Source organism: Microcaecilia unicolor, chromosome 1 (genome assembly GCF_901765095.1).
Source record: "Microcaecilia unicolor chromosome 1, aMicUni1.1, whole genome shotgun sequence".
Lineage (NCBI taxonomy): Eukaryota > Metazoa > Chordata > Amphibia > Gymnophiona > Siphonopidae > Microcaecilia > Microcaecilia unicolor.
Genome location: NC_044031.1, coordinates 710,452,172 through 710,476,113, shown reverse-complemented (window position 1 = coordinate 710,476,113; position 23,942 = coordinate 710,452,172). Strand labels below are relative to the sequence as shown.

General features: G+C 43.5%; 1 protein-coding gene across 2 annotated transcripts in view; it reads right to left on the bottom strand.

Moving 5' to 3' along the window:
* WDR72 (WD repeat domain 72) overlaps positions 1-23,942 on the bottom strand; it is a 377,768-nt gene that overhangs the window by 251,238 nt on the left and 102,588 nt on the right. For both annotated transcript variants that reach the window (XM_030189229.1, XM_030189234.1), the window contains exons 5-7: positions 17,782-17,860; positions 8,636-8,807; positions 1,927-2,003 (exon numbers count right to left, since the gene is read on the bottom strand). In XM_030189229.1, coding sequence (XP_030045089.1) covers positions 1,927-2,003; positions 8,636-8,807; positions 17,782-17,860 — 328 coding nt within the window. The remainder of the gene's footprint in view (positions 1-1,926; positions 2,004-8,635; positions 8,808-17,781; positions 17,861-23,942) is intronic.

The following is a 23,942-nucleotide window of genomic DNA, read 5'->3' as shown; positions in this document are numbered from 1 at the left end:
CATTTGTAGGTTAGGAGGAGAAGCTTGAACTGTATGCGGTACCTGATCGGAAGCCAGTGAAGTGATTTGAGGAGGGGGGAGATGTGAGTATATCGGTCCAGGCGGAAGATTAGACGTGCAGCAGAGTTCTGAATGGACTGAAGGGGGGCTAGGTGGCAAAGTGGGAGGCCAGTGAGGAGTAGGTTGCAGTAGTCGAGGCGAGAGGTGATGAGAGAGTGGATGAGAGTTCGGGTGGTGTGCTCAGAGAGGAAAGAAGCGACAGGAAGAAGCGACAGGTCTTGGCTATCTGCTGGATATGCACAGAGAAGGAGAGGAAGGAGTCGAAGATGACTCCAAGGTTGCGGGCAGATGAGACGGGGACGTTGAGGGTGTAGTTAACTGAGATAGAGAGTGGAGGGAGAGGAGAAGAGGGTTTGGGTGGGAAGACAATAAGTTCGGTCTTGGCCATGTTCAGCTTCAGGTGGCGGTTGGACATCCAGGCAGCAATGTCGGACAGGCAGGCCGATACTTTGGCCTGGGTTTTCGCAGTGATGTCAGGTGTGGAGAGGTAAAGCTGGGTGTCATCAGCATAAAGATGGTACTGGAAACCATGAGATGAGATCAGCGAGCCCAGGGAAGAGGTGTAGATTGAAAAAAGAAGGGGTCCAAGTACAGATCCTTGAGGAACTCCAACAGAGCAGGATGGGGGTGGAGGAAGAGCCATGAGAGTGTACTCTGAAGGTGCGGTGGGAGAGATAAGAGGAGAACCAGGAGAGGACAGAGCCCTGGAACCCAAAAGAGGACAGTGTGTCAAGAAGTAAATTGTGATTGACAGTGTCAAAAGCGGCAGATAGGTCGAGGAGGATGAAGATGAAGTAGTGACCTTTGGATTTGGCAAGGAACAGGTCATTGCAGACAGGAGGCATTTGCTTGTTTGGGTTTTCTTTACTTTTGTTGACAGATAAAAGATAACAGATACTGTGAGACTTATAAAAGTATTTTAACAGTTTTTTTTTCTTTGTCCAGTATATTGCTTCAAGCGATGCTGAGTAAGTGTACAAGGGAAGAGACATTTTCAAAGATTTTAGTGCAAGTAAACGGCTAATCACTGTCATAAAAAGCCCCATTCAAAATTGCTGTCCCCCACCTGCACCCTCCTTTGGGTAAGTGTGGCTGTGTTTTCACCTATGGCAAGTAGGTGCAACACCTACAGTGCATTATTACCCAGGGCACAGCAAACCCTTCCATTTTCAAAGGCAAACTCTTTAGGAATTTTCTCTTTGAAAATGTACTCACAGGTATAGAAGTACAATGTACACACAAAAATATACCTGGCTCTTTTGCAAGTGCATGCTTGGGGAGGAACATTCTGGGAGTTGTATTTTGGCCATTGTGTTGACAAGTAAAGATTCGGGATGTGTATTTCTTTGCACACATTCAGTTTATTAATTAATACACCTTAAAATTTTCATGGAAATTGATTTCATCTGCTTTAACCTACAAATGAATGCACATACAATTGAGCATGTTCAAAAGTTCTAATACACATTGAAAGAAATTGCAAAGTGCTGGCGTGGGTTAAAACAAGAAATTCACAGAGAAGCATGGCCAAAAATAGTATGCTTGGGTTGGCAGAAAACCTAGAGCTGGCTCTGGCCTGAAAGCACCCCATGGGCTTTCAAAATTGCCTTTGTGGTGGCTCTCTCTTTATGTACTGTTCTTCAGCTTTTTGTCTGACATCTTTCATTGGTTAAAAATCAAAGAACCATTAAGTTCTAAGTCTAAAAATAATGATGCAGACTTTCTGAATAAGAGCACTTTCTCAAACAAATCACTGCATGTTATAGCAAAGCCTATTACAAACACATTTTGCCACAACAAATTCAGTTTATGATTAAAATAACATGCTGGTTTTTAAAAATTGTTTCTCATTTTGAAGAAACTGACCTCTATGCTATTTATTGATGATGATAAATCCCAAAGTTTGAGATCTCCAGTGACCGATATTGCCACTAGTGAATCTTCTGCAAAAGGAAGCATAGATATGTTTAATGTAAATGACACCTCTTCCCCCCTCCCTCCCACACACACACACTTACACACAAGTGGTTTGGGTAGATAAAGGAAGGGATTATTTTGCTGAGATAAATTGCTTGGGGAGATAAAGGAAAGAGGATTTAGAGGTACTGGGGAAGGGTCAAGGGAGTGGAGTTAAGTAACCACCTCGATCTCCTGCAGGGAGAGATGCCGGGAGTCATCAGCTGATGGGTCTTTGGGAATCTTGCCAGCCACATCGTTGCTGTGCTGCTGTTGGGTGGGCCTGGGTCCAAAGTGGGTGGGCCATTGACTTCTGGTGGTTTTTCAAGTGCTTTCTAAACTTTTACTATTAATTTGTGAGACGCTACAGGGTGATAACCCATCTGAGTTATCCAGCCTATTATATTTTTATTGTCCATATCAGCAGGCCTTTCTAGAACAACCATAATTTTAGGCTGGTAATCTGGGTCCTGATGTCTTTTATTATGTATGCTAGGCATTTGTGTTTTACTTGCATATTTATTTATTTATTTATGCATACATGCATTCTTATATTCCACTATTATCCAAAAACCAGGTTTCGGTTCAATGTGGCTTACAGTATACAGGGGCCCTTTTACTAAGCTGAGTAAGCGCCTACGTATGCCCAACATGCGCCAAAATGGAATTACCACCCGGCTACCGCGTGGATCTTGCGGTAATTTCATTTTTGGTACGCGACCGAAAAATAATTTTTATTTTCGGAATGCGCATATCGGAAGCACACCAAGTGGCATTCGATGCCCGTAGGTCATTACTGCCTGGTTACCGTGTGAGACTTTACCACTAGGTCAATGGCTGGCGGTAAGGTCTCAGACCCAAAATGGCCGCGTGGAAATTTTCATTTTGCCGCACGTCCATTTTCAGCAAAAATTTAAATTTTTTTGTAGGTGCGCTGAAAAATAATTCTGCACGTGCCCAAAACGCGCGTCTATACTACCGCAGGCCATTTTTAGCGCACCTTAGTAAAAGGACCCCTCATTTAGGTGATTACAGTATTATGTTGCAGTCATAGGAGCAAAATTACAGTGGTGTTTTGTGGCTACAAAGTGGAATGTGACAGCATTATGCTATGGGTTTAGCAGTAAAATTTTTGGAACAGGCAGGTCTTCAGTTCTTTTCTGAACTGAAGATAGTTAGTTACGCTTCTTGTGACCTCGAGTATTGAGTTACACCAATTCTAAATGTCTTATATTTTTAATGGAAGTGTTTAATTGGTCATTTGTTGTTGTTTTTTAATTGATTTGTATTTTTTTTGTACCTCGCTCAGCATTTATAAAGGATGGGTGGATTATAAGTGAATAAATGAACTGAAATAAATGTGCCGGATAAAAGAAGACTGTCCTGTAAAACTAGTTTTGTTTGATAATTATAGCTGCAGTGTTTTCTGCTGTGTCAAGCAAAATTCCACTTAACATCTGTAAGCAGAAGGCAGTTAAAGCATGAAACAGCTTGTGCTGTGATACAACACAGAGGGAACAAAATTTCAAAGTAAATGTCTCATACATTATTAAGAGGGAAAATCTGTGCTGGTGACAGTTTCTGTCTTCACCATAAATACAGGCTGAATGACAGGGTTTGCAAAAGCCTTGATTTTTTTTTTCTCAAATAGACAGCGGTAAGACAGAACAGATGTAATTCCACAATTCCAAGGACAATTTTCTAAAATATCTCCAAAGGGTGCAGAGTTAAGACATAATTGTTTTGTTTTCTGTGTTTCCATTTTTTAACTATAACCATTTCAGGGGTAATTTTGTAAAGGACTTGAGCATAAAGAACAGCATTTTCCATGCTCAAGTCAGCTCTTGTAAAATTGCCTGGGGGTATACACTCATAAAAAGTAAATTAATTAAACCATGGGGGTAATTCTACAAAAGGATCCCCATTAAAGATGCTGGTTATAGCACCATTTCTAAAAAGAAAAATAGACGCCTACTTTTCTGTATAGAATACTAAAACAAGTGACTGAAAAAGCACTTACATTTAAGGCACAAACACATGTGCCTCAGAGCTGATGTAAATGTCTGTGCCTAGATATGAGCTGGAAAATGCAAAAATCGGTCTCAATTATCCGATCTTCACAAATCTGATCATCCAACCCCCCCCCCCCCCCATGACATCTTTGTGTTGCTGTTAAACAATACTGTATTTTAAACACAGATACCCTATGCTGGTTCTTTATGCATAAGGTATGTTTTCCGTGTACATTTTAAGGGGTTATCATTGTTTTTCGTATTATCCAACTTTCACTTATCCAACAATGTTTACGTTGGATAATTGAGATTGTACTGTATTTTATAATTTACAGGTATACGTATGAGCTCTGTCCACACTCCACCCATTCTCATGCCCACTGGTGTGCACTTCTCTGCTAGTAGGTATTCTATAAGGTGCCACTTACGCACATTTTTGATAAGAATAGCAGCAGCTCCATCCTGTGACCTAAGACTCACCAGCTCCTTATTGTTCAAACCTTTTAAAACCCAGATACGCTAACCGCTGTTACCACATCCTCCAGCAGCAAGTTCCAGAGCTCAACTATTCTTTGAGTGAAAAAATATTTCCTCTTATTTGTTTGCGCAAAGTTTGGACAGCACACAGGTGGGCACACACAAGTGTAACTTGTAGAAAACTATAATGCAGCTGCAGCTGAAAAGGGCGTAGCGCAGAATGCGCTGAGGAGTCCCAGGGTAATTTAGCAATCTGCATGCGCAAACCATGTGGGGAAGAGAGCAGGCTAGAGAATGACACGGGGACATGGAACCGCAGTAACCACAGGGATGGGGACAGAGCTTGCGGGGACGGGGCGGGGAAAGATCCCACGGGGATGGGGCAGGGATGGGGACAGAGCCCACAGGGACGGGGACAGGGGACAAACTTTGTCCCCGTGTCATTTTCTTTGAAGCCTGTTAATGAACTGGACTGTTATTTATGTTTAAGTGATGCCTACAAAGATATTCTGATTTTTTGGAAAAACAAGCAAACATACTGGCCACAACTAGCAAAATTTGCATGGGAGATCCTGTACATCCTGCTACCAGCACATCTTCTAAGAAGACAACTTCTATTCTAGAAAGGACTGTGGAAGACAGGAGAGCTAGATTGAATCCTGAGATTGTTGATGATTTCTTATTTATCCACATATTAAAAACATAACTGTGCTTTATAGGGCATATTTTTCCCCTCTAGGGCATATCGAACGGGTTGTATTTTATACCCCTGGACATTTTAACAGTGTAAATTAGGATTCTTTGGTGTAGTAGAAATCACCTATTGTTGGGGTTGGAATGATAGAGGATGGTGGTGGGAAGGAGGGTTATTATAGCTGCTCATTGTTATTATTGTTCTCTATTTGTAATTTATACACAACAGTTGCACAGCTTATTGTTCCTTTTTATATTTTAATAAAAAGATTTAACTATAAAATCAAAAGTGTTAGAGGCTTCTGCAGATGAGGACAGAGCCCAAGGGGACGGGGACAGAACCTGTGGGGACGGGGCAGGAATGGAGACAGGGCCTGGGGGGACGGGGCAGGGACGGAGACAGAACCTGCGGGGTTGGGGTGGGGACAGAGACAGAACCCATGGGGACGGGGCGGGGACTGAGACAAACTTTGTCCCCGTGTCATTCTCTAGAGCAGGCATTTCTGCGCTAAACAGCACATCTGCATTACCACATGCTGATTAGCGCGTGAGCCCTTACCACCTACAAAAGAGGTGGTGATAAGAGCTCACGTCCTAATTTTTATTAATGTCAACATTAGCATATGTTATACTAAGTCTTGAACATAATTTTAAGAATATCAAGTACACCAATGTGTGTTTATGTATAAACCAAAATCAGTGATTGTTTTCTGAAGACCTCAGCCAGGAGGAGTGATAGATCTTATGTTTATTCCATCAATCCCCCTCTCCTTTCGTCACTGGTCTTCGTTATTTTTTCTTTTTCTTTTTTTAGTGGTTCTTGGTTATCTTTCTTCTTTGCATGTAAAACACCCAACTTTTCAATGTTATGGGTATTTCAAAACATTTAAATTATTCAAATGAAATTCCTTCACTTATCTTAAATTTGTCAGCTCCGGGGGTATTTTAGTTCAACATGAAATCATGTTTCACCATCCAGAAGAATCAAGGATCCACACCCTATAAAGCTCTCATGCCATCCTTGCCGACGCTGTACCTTCTCTAGACATCAAAGAATAATTAAAATGTTTTGAAAAACCCATAAAATCAAAAAGTTGGGAGTTTTACATACAAGGAAGAAAGATAGTCAAAAAAACACTAAAAAGAGAAAAAAATTTAAAATAATGAAGACCAGTGATGATAGAAGAGGGGTTTGATGGAATAAACATATGATCTATCATTACTCCTGGCTGAGGCCTTCAGAAAACAATCACTGATTTTGGTTTATACATAAGCATACATTGGTGTAGTTAACATTAGCATATGGCCATTAATTCAGAAAATGGAACAGCGGCCATTTTCTGGCTGTGGTAGAAATGGCCCTAGTACTCAGCAAAGATCCAAGCTAAGCCCACTCTCTACCGCAACTTTGTAATAGCCCTAAATTATGTGCGGCTCACACTAATCTAGGCTCATGCATTTACATCTATGGCTGTCATCAGTGCTCATACCGGAACACATATGCTCGTATATACCCGGTTACACTAATATTCTATAGAAGAAAGTACAGTAGGCACTTATTTCCCGTATAAAATAGACACCTTCCAGGCACCTAAATATAGGTGCCCCTTAATGAAATTGCCTTTTTACCCCAGGTACCCTTTTGTAAAATACCCTTGGTGCACATTAAAACCAATTAATACATGTCAAATGATTTGTGTGTGGCCCCAAAATTCCATTTTATTTATTTGAAAACAATGTCACAGCAAGTGCTGTTGTTGTGTTCATGTAATTTTGAAATGACAGCCCAACCCTACTAGATACCTAGGGAACTCAGAATTAACTCAGATAAGTTGTCCTCTGTCTAGCTAAAAATACCTGTAGTATTTCAAAGCTTGTTCAATTTTAGGAACCCTAAAAGAGGCATTCTTTGGGGGAGGGGGCAGGGATGTTTTAGGCTTAGAGAAAAACAGGGCAGATGTTTTTCGTTTTCAAATGCACACTTATTATCTTTTAGGAATGGAAACCAGAACATTTTTGTTTTGTGTCATTTCCTGTGTTGTTTAAAGGAATGCTCATTTTGTTTGAGGGTTCCTCCCTCCTTTTGTTGTCAGGGAGACAACACAAAACAAACATTTTCAGTGTTCCCTTCCCATGGCCCCCTCTCCCTTGCCAAGAAAAGGCAACCCCTATTTCACGACACTCCCCACTCCCTGTAGGGCTCCGGACCTACCTAAATCCCTGGTAATCTAGTGGGATCTGTTGGGGCAGAAGTGATGCCTGTTTACATAAGTACATAAGTAGTGCCATACTGGGAAAGACCAAAGGTCCATCTAGCCCAGCATCCTGTCACCGACAGTGGCCAATCCAGGTCAAGGGCACCTGGCACGCTCCCCAAACGTAAAAACATTCCAGACAAGTTATACCTAAAAATGCGGAATTTTTCCAAGTCCATTTAATAGCGGTCTATGGACTTGTCCTTTAGGAATCTATCTAACCCCTTTTTAAACTCCGTCAAGCTAACCGCCCGTACCACGTTCTCCGGCAACGAATTCCAGAGTCTAATTACACGTTGGGTGAAGAAAAATTTTCTCCGATTCGTTTTAAATTTACCACACTGTAGCTTCAACTCATGCCCTCTAGTCCTAGTATTTTTGGATAGCGTGAACAGTCGCTTCACATCCACCCGATCCATTCCACTCATTATTTTATACACTTCTATCATATCTCCCCTCAGCCGTCTCTTCTCCAAGCTGAAAAGCCCTAGCCTTCTCAGCCTCTCTTCATAGGAAAGTCGTCCCATCCCCACTATCATTTTCGTCGCCCTTCGCTGTACCTTTTCCAATTCTACTATATCTTTCACCAAAGTCTCACGATAGTACTGAGACCCCTAGTGGTACCACAACACTATGATAAAAGGTCACAGCCGCCATATTGGATGTGACTGTGGCAATGGGCAGAAGCAAATGAGCATTACTCCTGCCCCCAACAAACCCATGCTAGACCACCAAGGATTCAGGTAGGCCTAGGGAGCCTCTGGGGCCATGGGGAGGACCTTGGATCACAAGGAGTAGGGGGGGGGGGCTTGGATTGCGAGTCAGCCTTCTCTCCTTTCCCAACATGTCATTGGCAAATGAAACGCTGCTCATTTTCATTTAGCAACAACAGAAAATGACAGAGGAAAAGTTGTTGATATTTCCTCTGTCATTGTTAATGACTGCCTATCCCACCAATTCTTTTCCCTGTCCAGCTACCTGCATGGAAGGTGCAAATGTGCAGACATTTTGTATACACATATTTTTCAATTATTAGAAAATGAGCTGCTAAGGTAGGCTTTTCAGAATTGCCCCTTTTGAGGGTCAAATTATGCCCAAGATCATTCAGATGTGCAAGCTGCATCCTTTCTTTCTGTTATGAAAACAACTCCACTACTATGAATGTGTTTCTCAAGTTCATACCTTGAATCCTTGTGGAGTGAACAATGCACATGCAAATGATCCAGTCTGAAGACTGAGACTTCAAGGTATGAAGAACCTCCAAAGTCTTTGCATCAATAATAAGCACGTCTTGATACTGTCCACAACAGAGCAGCCAGCCTTCTCCTGTCATTCGGAATGAGCTATGGTAATACTGTCAGAGTGGAATTAAGAAAGGATAGAAGAAAAAAATGAATATTCAAATTTGCATTAAGGTGCTTCCTCTGTAAATTATCAATTAAACTTGATTTTCAAATCTGAAACGTTTATGTGCTTTTGTGAAACATGGTAGTATGTCACTATCAGGCTTATTTTCGAAAGAGAAGGACACCCATCTTTCGACACAAATCGGAAGATGGGCGTCCTTCTCCCAGGGTCGGCCAAATCGGCATAATCGAAAGATGATTTTGGGCATCCCCAACTGCTTTCCATCGCAGGGATGACCAAAGTTCACGGGGGCGTGTCGGAAGCGTAGCAAAGGCGGGACTGGGGCATGCTTAACACATGGGCGTCCTCGGCCGATAATGGAAAAAAGAAGGGCGTCCCTGATGAACACTTGGCCGACTTTACTTGTTCCATTTTTTCTTGCGACCAAGCCTCAAAAAGGTTCCCAAACTGACTATTAAAAAAAACTTTTAAAATATTGTTTGCCAGTCTCTATGCCAGCCTTAAATGTCATACCCAGCTCCATGACAGCAGTATGCAGGTCACTGGAGCAGTTTTAATGGGTACTGCAGTGCACTTCAGGCAGGCGGACCCAGGCCCACCCCCCCCCCACCTGTTACACTTGTGGTGGTAAATGTGAGCCCTTCAAAACCCACCAGAAACCCACTGTACCCACATCGAGGTGCCCCCCTTCACCCCTTAGGGCTATGGTAGTGTTGTACAGTTGTGGGTAGTGGGTTATGGGGGGGGGGGGGTTTGGGGGGCTCAGCACACAAGGTAAGGGAGATACGAACCTGGGAGCAATTTATGATGTCCACTGCAGTGCCCCCTAGGGTGCCCGGTTGGTTTTGCTGGCATGTCAGGGGGACCAGTGCACTACAAATGCTGGCTCCTCCCATGACCAAATTGCTTGGATTTGGTCGTTTCTGAGATGGGCGTCCTCGGTTTCCATTATCGCTGAAAACCGGGGAAGACCATCTCTAAGGTCGACCTAAATTTCCAGATTTGGGCGTCCCCGACCGTATTATCGAAACGAAAGATAGATGCCCATCTTGTTTCGATAATATAGGTTTCCCTGCCCCTCCCTGAGGATGTCCTGCGAGGACGCCCTCAGGAAAACTTGGGCGCCCCGTTCGATTATGCCCCTCCATGTCATATCTGCATAAGTCAATTTGATAAATAGAGAACAGAAAAGAATAATAATGACATAAACACACTTCTCTGTATAACTATATGACTGACAATTTTTAAACTACCGTTTATGCATAAACCATGCATAGAGTTTGACTGCAAAAATTAAATGGGAGGAGAAAGCCTCAGAACCCCACCTTCATCTGGCGACTTATCTTTGCTCAACGTGCTCAAATTATAAGGATCCCACAAACTAGTTTTGCCATATGGATGCTTCAGGGTATAACAGGATCAAAACTCAGTAAACTGCTGGTGCTGCTGCGTTTCCTGCGTCACTTGGTTGCTAGTAATTTGATGCATTGTAGAGAGCCTGAAAAGTTTGATAGGGGATGCACGGAGTAGTCGTGCAACTGTTGGCTTCGCCGGTCCCCTGCCCCTATGACGTTACTTCCTGTTCCAGGGCAGGGGACTGGCAGACCCGACAATGCACAACTGCTTCGTGCATCCCCTTGCTAGGAGGAAGGGTGATGGGGATGATAGGGTTTGGGGGGGGGGGGGGAATGTGACACACCTCAGAGGGTGGGGCACAGTGGCAACCTAACCCGGTTAGCAAGCAAGCTAGGTATGCCACTGGTCTGATGGTATTCTATAACCTGTGCATATAAGAGCTAGGCATGCCCCTGACCCACCACATCCCTTTGCAGCTGCACACTATGGATTTGGCACAATTTGTAGAATCCTGACTAAGGGCGATTACATGTGTAACTGCTAATTACAGTTTGGATTTAGGAAGGGTTCTAGTACAGAATCATTATTTGTTCTACTTGTCAATGATATTAGGAGACTATGGAATGTAGGTCAAGAAGCTATTATTCTCCAGTTTGATCTATTAGCAGCATTTGATGCAGCAGCATACCAAGGGTGGGATGGTGGGGAAGGTCCACCTCGGGTGCATGCAGCAAAGGGATGCATGGAGCAGTTGCACAGCTGTTGGCTCTACCGGTCCCCTGCCCCCTCTGACATTACTTCATTTTTCGGGGCATGGGACCAGTACAGCCAACAGCCACACGACTGCTCCGTGCACCCCCTTGCTAGGAGGAAGGGAGGTAGGAGTGATACACTTTGGGGGGGTGGGGATGATGAGCCTCAGAGGGGGCACAGTGGCAACTCACCCCGGGTGGCAAGCATGTTAGGTACGTCACTGATATGATGTAGTAGATCATGCTATATTAATGGACATACTAGATGAGATAGGTATTTCTGCTATAGTTTTTTCTTGGTTGCATGGTTTCCTGAAGAGTAGATCTCATAGAGTGAAATATCAGGACTACCTTTTGGGTTTGTGGAGAGCTATCAGTGGGGCACCTCAAGGTTCCCCACTGTCCCCAATTCTGTTTAATGTGTTGATGTGTTCTTTAGATAGATATTTCTGCAGTTTTAAAGCAAATTATTACGTCTGTGCAGATGATATCCCACTACTTATCCCAGTGGACAATAAGGAGCTAGTTCCAATTATATTAATCCAGGACTGTACGGATGTGGTGGAAGCATGGGCTTATAATTTTTACTTGAAGCTAAATGTTGACAAGACTAAAATGATGTGGTCAGGGACAGCGACACAACCGCTTAATAATAACACCTTTTATTTATTTAAAAAATGTTAGCTTGAAGAATGAGTCACATCTAGGAATTCTTGGAGCACTACTCGACCCTATGTTATCATTTGAGCAGCAGGTTAACTCTTTAACCAAAAAACAATTTTTGGAAGCTAAAGAAATTAAGAAGTATTTGAAAATATTTCTTTCAATCAATTTGGTTTAGTAATACAAGCACTAGCTCTAAGTCAGTTTGACTACTGTAATCTTTTATATGTTGGTTGTTCAATGCTAGTAGTTCGTCATTTATAGACACTCCAAAATCTGGCAGTGAGATTGATCTGTGAGGCTATAAAATGGGATAGTGCAACCCCCTTGATAAGGCAATTACATTGGCTTCCTATGGAGGCAAGATCATTGTTTAAACTATGTGTGTAGGTTTACAATGTGATATATATTTTTATTTTATTTTTTTATATGGGTTAGCTCCTTCATTATTAATGTATTTAGTATCATCCTCTACATTGAGAAAGGGCCTTTGAGCAGAGAGTCAGTTAAAAGTTAACTTTCCCTCAGTGTTCAGGATGAAATATAAGCAAGCACATACTGGGCCAAATTCTATAACTGGCACCTTATAAATTGGTGCTTAAAAACCATGCGCTTAGCGCGATTCTATAAACTACACCAAACGTTAGGCGTAATTTATAGAATATGCTACAACCAGGCCTAAATACCTGTGCCTATCTTAGGCACAGATCAGGTGTATTCTATAATAATGTGCATAGTTTTTTTTGAAACGCCCACAATTTGCCCATTCTACACCTGCTTTTTGGCTGTGCGCATTAGAATTTACATGCATCACATTATAGAATACGGCTAGAAAGTTGTGCTCATCAATTCTAATTAAAGCCAATTGGTGCCGCTAATTGGTTAAGTACCAATTATCAGAGCTGATTGGCTTGTTAATCAATTAAGTTGTTTGCATAATGTGGCCATGCAGCCATATTAGCACACAGAACTTGACTATATCTATTGCCTATCAAAGCTTCCAGAATCTAGAACTCCTTGCCAAGTAGAATTCGATTAGCATCTATTTCAAGTTTAGGAGGAGTGGCCTAGTGGTTAGGGTGGTGGACTTTGGTCCTGAGGAACTGAGTTTGATTCCCACTTCAGGCACAGGCAGCTCCTTGTGACTCTGGGCAAGTCACTTAACTCTCCATTGCCCCATGTAAGCCACATTGAGCCTGCCATGAGTGGGAAAGCACAGGGTACAAATAAAATTGAAAGCTTGTTTATTCACTCAGTTTCTGGGAAATTGAATTTTGTTTCTATTGTATTTTATAATAACCTAATGTGCTAGAAGTTTTTGTATGTAATTTCCCAGTCTGACTGGTTTGGTTTTTTTTTTTACTGTTATTCACATTGAACGTTTAGGCAATTGCATAATTTAAATGCAAATGTAATGTAATATAATTATTAAATTAAGTTACACATGTAACTGACACTATTTTACAACTTGAACACTCAATTTTTGAACTAAGCGTAAAATTGTGCATTTATAGAATTCTATAGTTTATAGAATTAGGGAATAAGGGATAGATTCTATATATGGCGCCTGATAAATCCGTGTGGTAAAAAAAATATGCCTAGGTGTATTTTTTATAGTATGCCTAAATTTTACAGAATAAGCTTAAATTTCCATGTGGTATATAGAATTGTGCTAAGCATCTCTCCACGTGAACAAATTTGGTCACATCCATTTAGGCCATGTTTTACTTGGCGTAAATCCTGATGCCTAAATTAGGCACAGAGCAGGTGTATTCTATGCTAATCCACACAGATTTTAGAAACACCCATGCCCTGCCCATGGCCTCGCCCCCTTTTCTATGCGACTTAGAATTTACGTGCACCACATTACAGAATACACTTAGGTGTCCTTTTACTAAGCTGCAGCAAAAGGGTGCCTGTGCTGGCATCAACGCGTGTTTTTGACACATACTGAGGCCCCCTTTTACCGCAGCGGGTAAAAGACTGGGTTTTTTTTTAAAGAAATGGCCATGTCACAAGTGAAGCATTTGCCATGCTGCCATTTTTTTTTGGGGGGGGGGGGAGCACTTACTGCCACCCATTGAGGTGGCAGTAAGGGCTCCTGCCCTAACCCAGTGGTAACCGGGCAGCGTGTGGCACTGCCTAATTACCGCCGGAAATGGTACGTGCTGGGGGTGGGAACTAACGCTGGGCTGTTGTGGTAGCCCGATGGTACTTCCAGTTTAGCGAGCAGTAAGCCCACGTTGGGCTTACCGCCGCTTAGTAAAACACCCCCTTAGCGAGTTGTGCATGTAAATCTTAATGCCAATTAGTGCCAGTAATTGCTTGTTAGCACTGAATTAACAGAGCTAATTAGCTAGTTAACCAATTAAATTATATGCACTATGATAGAATATGTGGAAATTATGGCACGATATATAGAATTAAAGGGTAAATGCTTTATACTATAGAGCATTTGCAAAACATTTTCAATGCACAGTTTAAACTATACATTCATAGCTGATGAGTTGTTTTGCATAATTTGAATCAGTCATTCAGCAGCACAGAAATTGTGTTACAATGCGCCAAAGAACATTTGTGTGCTGAAATATCTGTGTTACAAACCAGCTTATTTTCGAAAGAGAAAAACGCCTATAGTGCGACCTAAATCGGGAGATAGACGTTTGTCTCGCAAAGGCGCCCAAATCGGTATAATCGAAAGCCGATTTTGGGCGTTTCCAACTGCACTCCGCCGCGGAAACGAATAAAGTTGACGGGGGCGTGTCGGAGGCGTGGTGGAGGTGGAACTGGGGCGTGGTTATCAACTGAGGAGAGATGGATGTCTTTAGCTGTTATCGAAAAAAAAGGCGTTTTTACCGCAATTTGGAGCCCTTTTTTTGGACCCTTTTTTTTCACGAACAAGTCCCAAAAAAGGGCTCCAACTTGCCAGATGACCACTGGAGGGAATCGGGGATGACCTCCCCGGACTCCCCCAGTGGTCACTAACCCCCTCTCACCAAAAAAAACCCACTTTACAAACTTTTTTTCCAGCCTCTATGCCAGCCTCAAATGCCGTACCCACCTCCATGACAACAGAATGTGTTCGATCCTCTCACAGCCTTTCCCTGGGTCAGATGTGGCTCTCGGGTGGCTCTCGGGTGCAGTACAGGGTCACATCAGCATTGCATTGTGGTGGGTGTAGGGTATTGGGCTCCGTGATTTCATTAGCTTGTGTTACAGTCTCACGATGTTGGTAGTTGGTAGGCTCTTCTCCCATGGTGCTTTTCCCCCTGCCTACTGGGTCAGAGTGTGCCCTCTTGTGTTTCCTGTTGTAGTCCATGAGGTAGTGGCCATTTTTGTAAGCCAGTTTTAGTTCTCTTTCCTGTGGTAGCCACGTTAGACAACTTAGTTCTTACCTTGAATGTGGCTGAAAGAGGGCATTGTACAGCATTCTGCCAGCTCTGACCTACTGCTAATCTCAGTACCAGGGAGACTCGTTGCCAGTGGGGCACAACCTCTGATCTGCAGTTAACTGTGAGTAAAGGCGGCTATTCCAATAAAGGATGTTTTCGGACAGATTAGTCTTCAGGTGTCAACTGGTGTGCCAATGTTATATAGCAGCAACCAGTCCTAGAGGCCTGCATGTATGCTGGTCCCTGGAGCACTTTTAGTGGGTACCGCAGTGCACTTCAGCCAGGTGGCCCCAGGCCCATCCCCCCCCCCACCTGTAACACTTGTGCTGGTAAATGGGAGGCCTCCAAAACCCACTGTACCCACATGTAGGTGCCCCCTTCACCCCTAAGAGCTATGGTAGTGTTGTACATTTGTGGGTAGTGGGTTTTAGGGGAGGGGGGTTGGGAGCTCAGCACCCGTGGTAAGGGAGCTATGCATGTGGGAGCTTTTTCTGAAGTCCACCGCACTGACCTAGGGTGCCCAGTTGGTGTCCTGGCATATCAGGGGGACCAGTGTACTACGAATCAAGTGGGACCTGGTATAATACAGAAATTTTGGGCTTGATAGACTGTACTGTGTTGCCACACTAGTTGAACAGTGTTTTGGGCCATGTGGATGTATATAAAAAACATTATCTTTCATGCTCCTGCTCTCCTTTCTACCACCTCCCACACTGTACTGGTTAGTTCATTCATGATGGAAGCACAAAGGGCTCTCAAGAAGGGAACAAGTACACTTTTACTGATGACCCAACACAGGCCGTATTTCGGCGTAACCTAACACCTGCCTCAGAGTTTGAAATTTTTAGCGTGGTTTTTGGTGTCCTACTCCGCACCAGGAACTGTTTCTGACTTTAGTGTGGATAATCAATGTGATGAGTTATTGCATTGTGAGCAAGTACTCAAGCATTTAGTGTTGCTGGAATTGACCCCTGAGGCAGGCATAAGTCACGCCGAAACACTGCCTGTGTCGGGTCATCAATAAAAGTGCACTTGTTCCCTTCTTGAGAGCCCTTTGTGCTTTCTTTTGACTACTTGTGCTGTGTACTTTGACCCTCCCCGTTGCATGCTACTAGTTCATTCATGATAACAGCTAATTGGTTGCAGAAGAGCACAGGAGCAGCATTGCAAGAAGAAGCGTTTCTCTTATCCTATGTGACCACTGTACTTCTGAGCCAGCAGTGCTCAGTACTTGACTTCTTCTTCCTCTACTGCGTGGCACTAACTGGTGGTAATTGGCATTGTACGCGCGCAGACAATTACTGCCCAATTAACGTGTGAGACCTTACCACTAAGTCAATGTGAGACCTCACTGCTAAGTTATTTTGCCGCACGTCCATTTTCAGCCAAAAAAAAGGTGTTTTATGCAGAAGCACTGAAAAATGGACCTGCGTGCATCCAATAGATATGCCTACAACAGCACAGGCCATTTTTCGACACACCTTAGTAAAAGGACCTCTTAATTTCTAAAACGTGCAGGTAAAAAGGAGCAAGGATATGGGTGGGGAAATGGCCATTTCATGGGCATTCTAAAATGTACACACATAGTTATAGACTATGGCCCAGTGTGCGTAAATCTACGTGCTGGGATTTATGCCAAGTTTCAGTGTAAATGGATTTTATATACTGCGCCTACATCTAGGTGACATTTATAGGATACGCTTAGTTAGAACTGATTTCAGAACCGATTTTTTAGGCGCCATATATAGAATCTCCCCCTAACTGCCTAATGCAGGGTTAACCTTGGACCACTTACCACCTCCTAAATAGAAAGTGCTACATGCTTCCATGTTAACTGGGATCAGGTACTGCATGTTAATATGAATGTTAACGCATGATTTGCAATAAAACTTTGTGGAAATGCCCCCAATAGGTGCTACATTAAATTTGCATCTACTACAAATTTTACTATGGTTTATTAAAAGGGCTTCATAATAAGGTGAGCTGGTGTTATGAAGTAAAAGAAAATATATTAAACTATAATTTTATTTTTGTTACATTTGTACCCCGCACTTTCCCACTCATGGCAAGCTCAATGCAGCAGGCAATGGAGGTGACTTGCCCAGCGTCACAAGGAGCTGCCTGTGCCGGGAATTGAACTCAGTTCCTCAGAACCAAAGTCCACCACCCTAACCACTAGGCCACTCCTCCAACACATGCAACAACATGTACATTATTTAACACAAACCACCTAAATTTCAAAATGGTACCTGTTCACTAATAATACACATTTTGATGCTTTACAACCAACATTCCCTGGTAGGTATATTAGAGCTTTCAACCCATGTTCATACCACGGGGGGGTGGTGCAGCAACATCACGGTTTTAATCAGGAAAACCAGACTGGTCCCTCGAGAGTCCCATAGAACTTGTCTGAACTGATTGAAACCATGATATTGTTGCAACATTCCCCATGGTAGGAATGAGGGTGAGGGACTCCTACGTACCTTAAAGGGCACGTTGATTAATGCACCTTTGTAAATAAGGCCGCCTGTATTAAAGAGGAGAAAATGTGAAAATGACTTGACTTTGTTTTCAAAATCCCTTTCCCAACAATCATAGAAACAGATGCAAGCAGATCTCCTCCTATGGACTGCAAAGTTGGTCAAAAGAATTAAAGCTGCTGAGCTTAGAGCTGAGGACAAGCCAAGAGCTATTTCCTGCATTTCTCTAAATAATGCAAGTTATATTTCTTAATTGGTATGTAGAACATTGAATTATGGTGAACAAATGAATGAAAAGAAGGTACAGTACTTACAGAGATGGATGTGTGCCTATACGGAAGCATTGCGTTCTCAATGCACTGTCCATTGGTGACATTCCAGACACACATTTCCCTGCCAAAGACAATATTATATTATTCTCTGTCATTTTTAGTCAATTGGTTGGAACAAAATTTGTGACACCAAGTTCTGCAGAGCTCTATTGTAAGTGCAGTCTTACCATTTATGTGGCTTTTGTTACAGATAACTGGGCGAGAAAATGTTGCGGTCATTACCAGGGAATGACATGGGGTATCTGTTTCTCTTTGTTTTGGTAATTACACCCTGCTGCCAAGCAACAAGCCTTACTTTTCTTTAAGGCCAGGCTTAAGTCTACAACAAATTGTAGGTATATCGCCATTATGGCTTGTCAGTGTGTCACCATAACTATCATTCCGTGGAACTACATCCTCCTATAATGGTTCATTTCATGGAATTCAGGCTGTACATGCTGAAACATATAATGCAGTTTCACTATAGCAGTGTCTAAACCCTGAGAAATGCTCGTACAGCATTTTGTGTTAAGAATAAACAGTGCCACCATGAGGCAATTTAGCTTTCTTTCATTAAAACAGCATACCAACCATATTCAGCACAGGACAAACTAGTACTTTCGCTCAGGGCCCTGTTTATTAAGCTACTCTAAAAACACTAGCCCACCTTAGTAAACAGGGCCCTCAGTGTTTTAAACAGACCTAGACATTAAAAAATAGGCTACTTGAAAGTGTTCTATTTGAAAAATACAAGTACTAATTTCAGTGTCACTTGCAAAGTTCAATGTATCCACAGTATAAATTAAGAGGTCGATATTCAAAGCAATTTAACCTGCCAGAAATGGCTCCCAGCCAGTTAAAACACCTGTTTGGAGCTAACCACTCAATTTCAGTGGTACTTAACCGGTTAATGCCGCTGAAAATAACTGGTTAGTGCTGAACTCAAAACTGGCTATTTTGGGGGCGTTCCGGCGGTGAAGTCAGCACTTGGCTGGTTAGATGCTGATATTCTGAAATTAACCAGCCTGGGTAACCGCATAAATAGGAGCGCATAAAAGTTAGTCCTATCTTTCTGGCCCTTTACCAAGCCACGGTAGACTAATGTTTGGTTAGTGCATACCAAATCGACCCTACCGCAGGGGTAGCATAGGCGCCCTGTGGAAGTCTTGAAGTTGGCGCACACAGTTTCCTGCAATAGAAAACAATTTTCTATTTTCTATCGGGGGGGGGGGAGTGTTCCTGGCGGTAATCGGCAGCACGGCCACATTACCACACACTGCCTGATTACCACAGGAGTAGTGTGTGAGCCCTTACTGCCAAGTAAATAGATGGCGTTAAGGGTTCAAGTAGTAAATAGCCACATGCTACTTTTCATTTTAGAACACGGCCATTTACTGCCCCATTAAAAAAAGCCTTTTTCCCAGCCCAGTGTGTGTCAATTTCACATGCTCACACTAGTGCACGTCACTTTTTATTGCAGCTTAGTAAAAGGACCCCTTTATGCGGTAACCCGGGGTCAGTTAAGTGCTGAATATCTCACTTAAGGGACAATTCTGCTTATAATCGAAAGAGAAAAACACCTATATTGTGACCCAAATCGGGAGATGGGCGTCTTTCTCCCGTGGGCGCCCAAATCGGTATAATTGAAAGCCGATTTTGGGCATTTCCAACTGCAATCCGTCATGGAAATGGGTAAAGTTGACGGGGGCGTGTCAGAGGCGTGGTGAAGGCGGAACCGGGGCGTGGTTATCGACTGAGGAGAGATGGGCGTCTTTAGCTGATAATCGAAAAAAGGCGTTTTTACCGCGATTTTGGGTCACTTTTTTTTCATGAACAGGTCCCAAAAAAGTGCCCCAACTGACCAGATGACCACTGGAGGGAATCGGGGATGACCTCCCCGGACTCCCCCAGTAGACACTAACCCCCTCCCACCAAAAAAACCCCACTTTAAAAACTTTTTTTCCAGCCTGTATGCCAGCCTCAAATGCCGTACCCACCTCCATGACAGCAGAATGTGTTCTATCCTGTGACAGCCTTTCCCTGGTTCTGATGTGGCTCTCGGGTGAGTGTGACACCTTTTCTGTTATGCGCACTACAGAGTCACATCAGCAATGCGTTGTGGTGGGTGTAGGGTATTGGGCTCCGTGATTCCACTAGCTTGTGGCAAATGCTCACGATGTTGGTAGTTGGTAGGCTCTACTCCCATGGTGCTTTTCCCCCTGCTTACTGGGTCAGAGTGTGCCCTGTGTTGTTTCCAGTAGTCCATGAGGTAGTGGCCATTTTTGTAAGCCAGTTTTAGATCCCTTTCACATGTTAGCCACGTTACAGAACTTAGTTCTTACCTTGAATGTTGCTGAAAGAGGGCATTGTACAGCATTCTGCCAGCTCTGACCTACTGCTAATCTCAGTACCAGGGAAACTCGTTGCCAGTGGGGCACAACCTCTGAACTGCAGTTAACTGTGAGTAAACGTGCTTATTCCAATAAAGGACGTTTTCGGAGAGATTAGTCTTCAGGTGTCAACTGGTGTGCCAATGTTATATAGCAGCAACAAGTCTACTTCTACTACTACTACTTAACATTTCTAGAGCGCTACTAGGGTTACGCAGCGCTGTACAATTTAACAAAGAGAGACAGTCCCAAGTTGCGTGTATGCAGGTCCCTGGAGCACTTTTAGTGGGTACCACAGTGCACTTCAGCCAGGTGGACCCAGGCCCATCCCCCCTACCTGTAACACTTGTGCTGGTAAATGGGAGGCCTCCAAAACCCACTGTACCCACATGTAGGTGCCCCCTTCACCCCTAAGAGCTATGGTAGTGTTGTACATTTGTGGGTAGTGGGTTTTAGGGGAGGGGGGTTGGGTGCTCAGCACCCGTGGTAAGGGAGCTATGCATGTGGGAACGTTGCCTGAAGTCCACCGCACTGACCTCTAGGGTGCCCAGTTGGTGTCCTGGCATGTCAGGGGGGCGAGTGTACTACGAATCGTGGCCCCTCCCACGACCAAATGGCTCGGATTAGGACGTTTTTGAGCTGGGCGTTTTTAGTTTCCATTATCGCTAAAAAAAACAAACGCCCAGCTGAAAAACGTCCATTTTTCGAAAATACGGTCTGTCCCGCCTCTTCACGTACCCGTTTTCGGACATAGACGCCCATAGAGATAGGCGTTTGCGTTCGATTATGCCCCTCCACGTGTTAGCCGGTTTCACAAACCTGGAAATTCAATGATGGTGCCTGGTCGTGGCTCAAGACTGAATTTCCAGGTTTGGCACCAGTGGCGATCAGCAAAATGTTGATCGCCGCCAGCTGAATATCGAGCCCTAACAGTCTTAACAAAGGAACTGTTATGCAAAATATTTTGGGGGCAATTCTAAAGCTTGGTGCCAAGATGTAGGAGTCACAATGAGGTATCTACCATCAGTTCTATAATGGCTTTAAGGTATGCCTAAGCCACTCTAGAATACCAGTACAAAGCCACATTTGTCACTACCCCTTATGACAGGTCGATGGCTGATGTAAAGGCATAAGGGGTCCTTTCACTAAACCGTGGTACAAAGTGGTCCGTGCTACTTTGGTGCATGAAAATGGCACGTGATGAGCCACTTCTTACTGCAACAGAAAAAAGGAATTTTTTAAAATTTGCGCACATAAAATATAAAATCGTGCCTGAATGTATACATCTGCATTTAGGCCTGCTCAGAACAGGCATAATTCCAGACACCTACATTCAGGCGTGGTTATGTGCTAAGCGTGATTCTATAAAGAACGCATACTCCTTATAGAATTGCACTGTGTGTTTTTTTCGGCACCGATTTTGTAGGCATCAATCATAGAATTTGGGCCTAAGTGTATTTGGCACACATTTTATAACACAGTGCCTAGTATACACATAAATGCCAGTTACTGGTGCCAGCAGCGTGTATAAGTGCGAATACTCTACAACCTACGTGCGTATTTGACGCCTATCATTAGGCACCAGCTTATAGAACTGTTCTTCATATCATATATTATATCATATCATATCATATCCCGCAATCCAAGTCCGGTGCACCGGAGAGACCATTGAAACCTCGCTGCACCCGGGAGACGCAAAACGTAGGGAGACGCTGACCACGTGGATCGAGTAGAGGAGGGAGAGGCACCGCACACTCGAACATACGCCAGGACGCTGGATCGCAGGCCTCCCAGGCAGATCTGGAGAACCAGGAGACCCACCCGGACACAATCTCCCAACCCAACATCAACCGTGGCGAGGACCCACACGAGAGCGACCTACCCGCACAGTGGAGCCTGTGCTGCCGAGATCCAAGATCAAGACAGAATACCGCCGCTGGTGCATACTAGACTGAACTAATGGACTCTCCACCAGCTCCAGACCTACATCTCTAGAAGGAGACCTGCCGAGAGTTGCTGATGATAGCCTGCAGCACTTCATAAAATCATTCGCCTTGTTCTGAATGAAGGAACTGTAATCTTGCGAATTACTTCAATGAAAAAATTATAAAGCTCCGACTCATGATACCTACCAACACTACTGAGTACACAAGCATCCTTGAATATCTTGACCCAAAACCTGGGGAAAACCCAGCAGATCGATCATGGACCAACTTTGACACGATATCGTCAAACAAATTCTCACAATGGCTCGGAAAATACGCCGTCACAATGCAAATTAGACATCTGCCCCAACAGCCTAATAAAATCTGCCCCCAAACAATTCAAAAAAGACCTCACGGATCATATTAAAAAAAAGGCTTCAAAATGGTCTCTTCCCCACGGAGAAAGGAAACATCTTACTTACCCTGCTACCAAAAGATGCTAAGAAAAACACAATGGACCTAACCAATTATCGCCCAGTAGCATCAATTCCGCTCATAACCAAACTCATGGAGGGCATAGTGACGAAGCAACTCTCTGACTACATAAATAAACACTCAATTCTACCCGAGTCTCAATCAGGATTTCGGTCAAATTACAGTACCGAAATGGTACTAATATCTGCAATGAACTCATTCAAACAAGCAATTGCAACTGGTAACAACATACTCCTCCTACAATTCGACATGTCCAGCGCCTTTGACATGGTTAATCATGGAATACTATTACATATACTAGAATACTTTGGAGTAGGAGGTACAGTCCTCAAATGGTTCAAAGGATTCCTAACCACAAGATCTTATCAAGTAACAACAAATATGGACAGATCACCCCCATGTACACCTGAATGTGGAGTTCCCCAAGGATCCCCCCTATCACCAACTCTCTTCAACCTAATGATGATACCTTTAGCCAAACTTCTAGCCAATCAAAACCTTAATCCCTACATATATGCAGACAACGTCACGATCTACATCCCATTCAAACATGATCTAAACGAAATCACCAACGAGATCAACCAAAGCCTCCAAATCATGCACTCCTGGGCGGATGCATTCCAGCTGAACCTCAACGCAGAAAAAAACTCAATGTCTTGTCCTCACCTCACAACACAACAAAAACAACTACTCCAGAATAACCACACCATACTGTTCTCTCCCTGTTGCACAAAATCTAAAAATTCTCGGAGTTACCATCGACCGAAACCTCACACTCGATACTCACGTGAAGAACACAATGAAAAAGATGTTCCACTCCATGTGGAAACTCAAAAGAGTAAGACCTTTCTTCCCGAGATATATCTTCTGTACCATGATACAGTCACTGGTAATAAGCCATCTGGACTACTGTAACGCACTGTATGCTGGCTGCAAAGAACAGACTATCAGAAAACTTCAAACAGCCCAAAATACCGCCGCCAGACTCATATTTGGAAAAACTAAATATGAAAGTGCAAAACCCCTAAGAGAGAAACTCCATTGGCGCCCTCTCAAGGAATGCGTCGCATTCAAGATCTGCACAATAGTACACAAAATCATCCACGCAGACGCCCCAATCTACATGCTAAACCTTGTGGATTTGCCTCTCAGAAACGCCATAAGATCATCCCGCCAATTCCTCAATCTGCACTTCCCCAGCTGCAAAGGACTAAAATACAAGCTGATACACGCCACCACTTTCTCTTACATGAGCACGCAGCTGTGGAATGCATTACCCACAACACTGAAAGCTATTGACGAAATAACCAACTTCCGCAAATCCCTGAAGACACATCTCTTCCAGAAGGCCTAC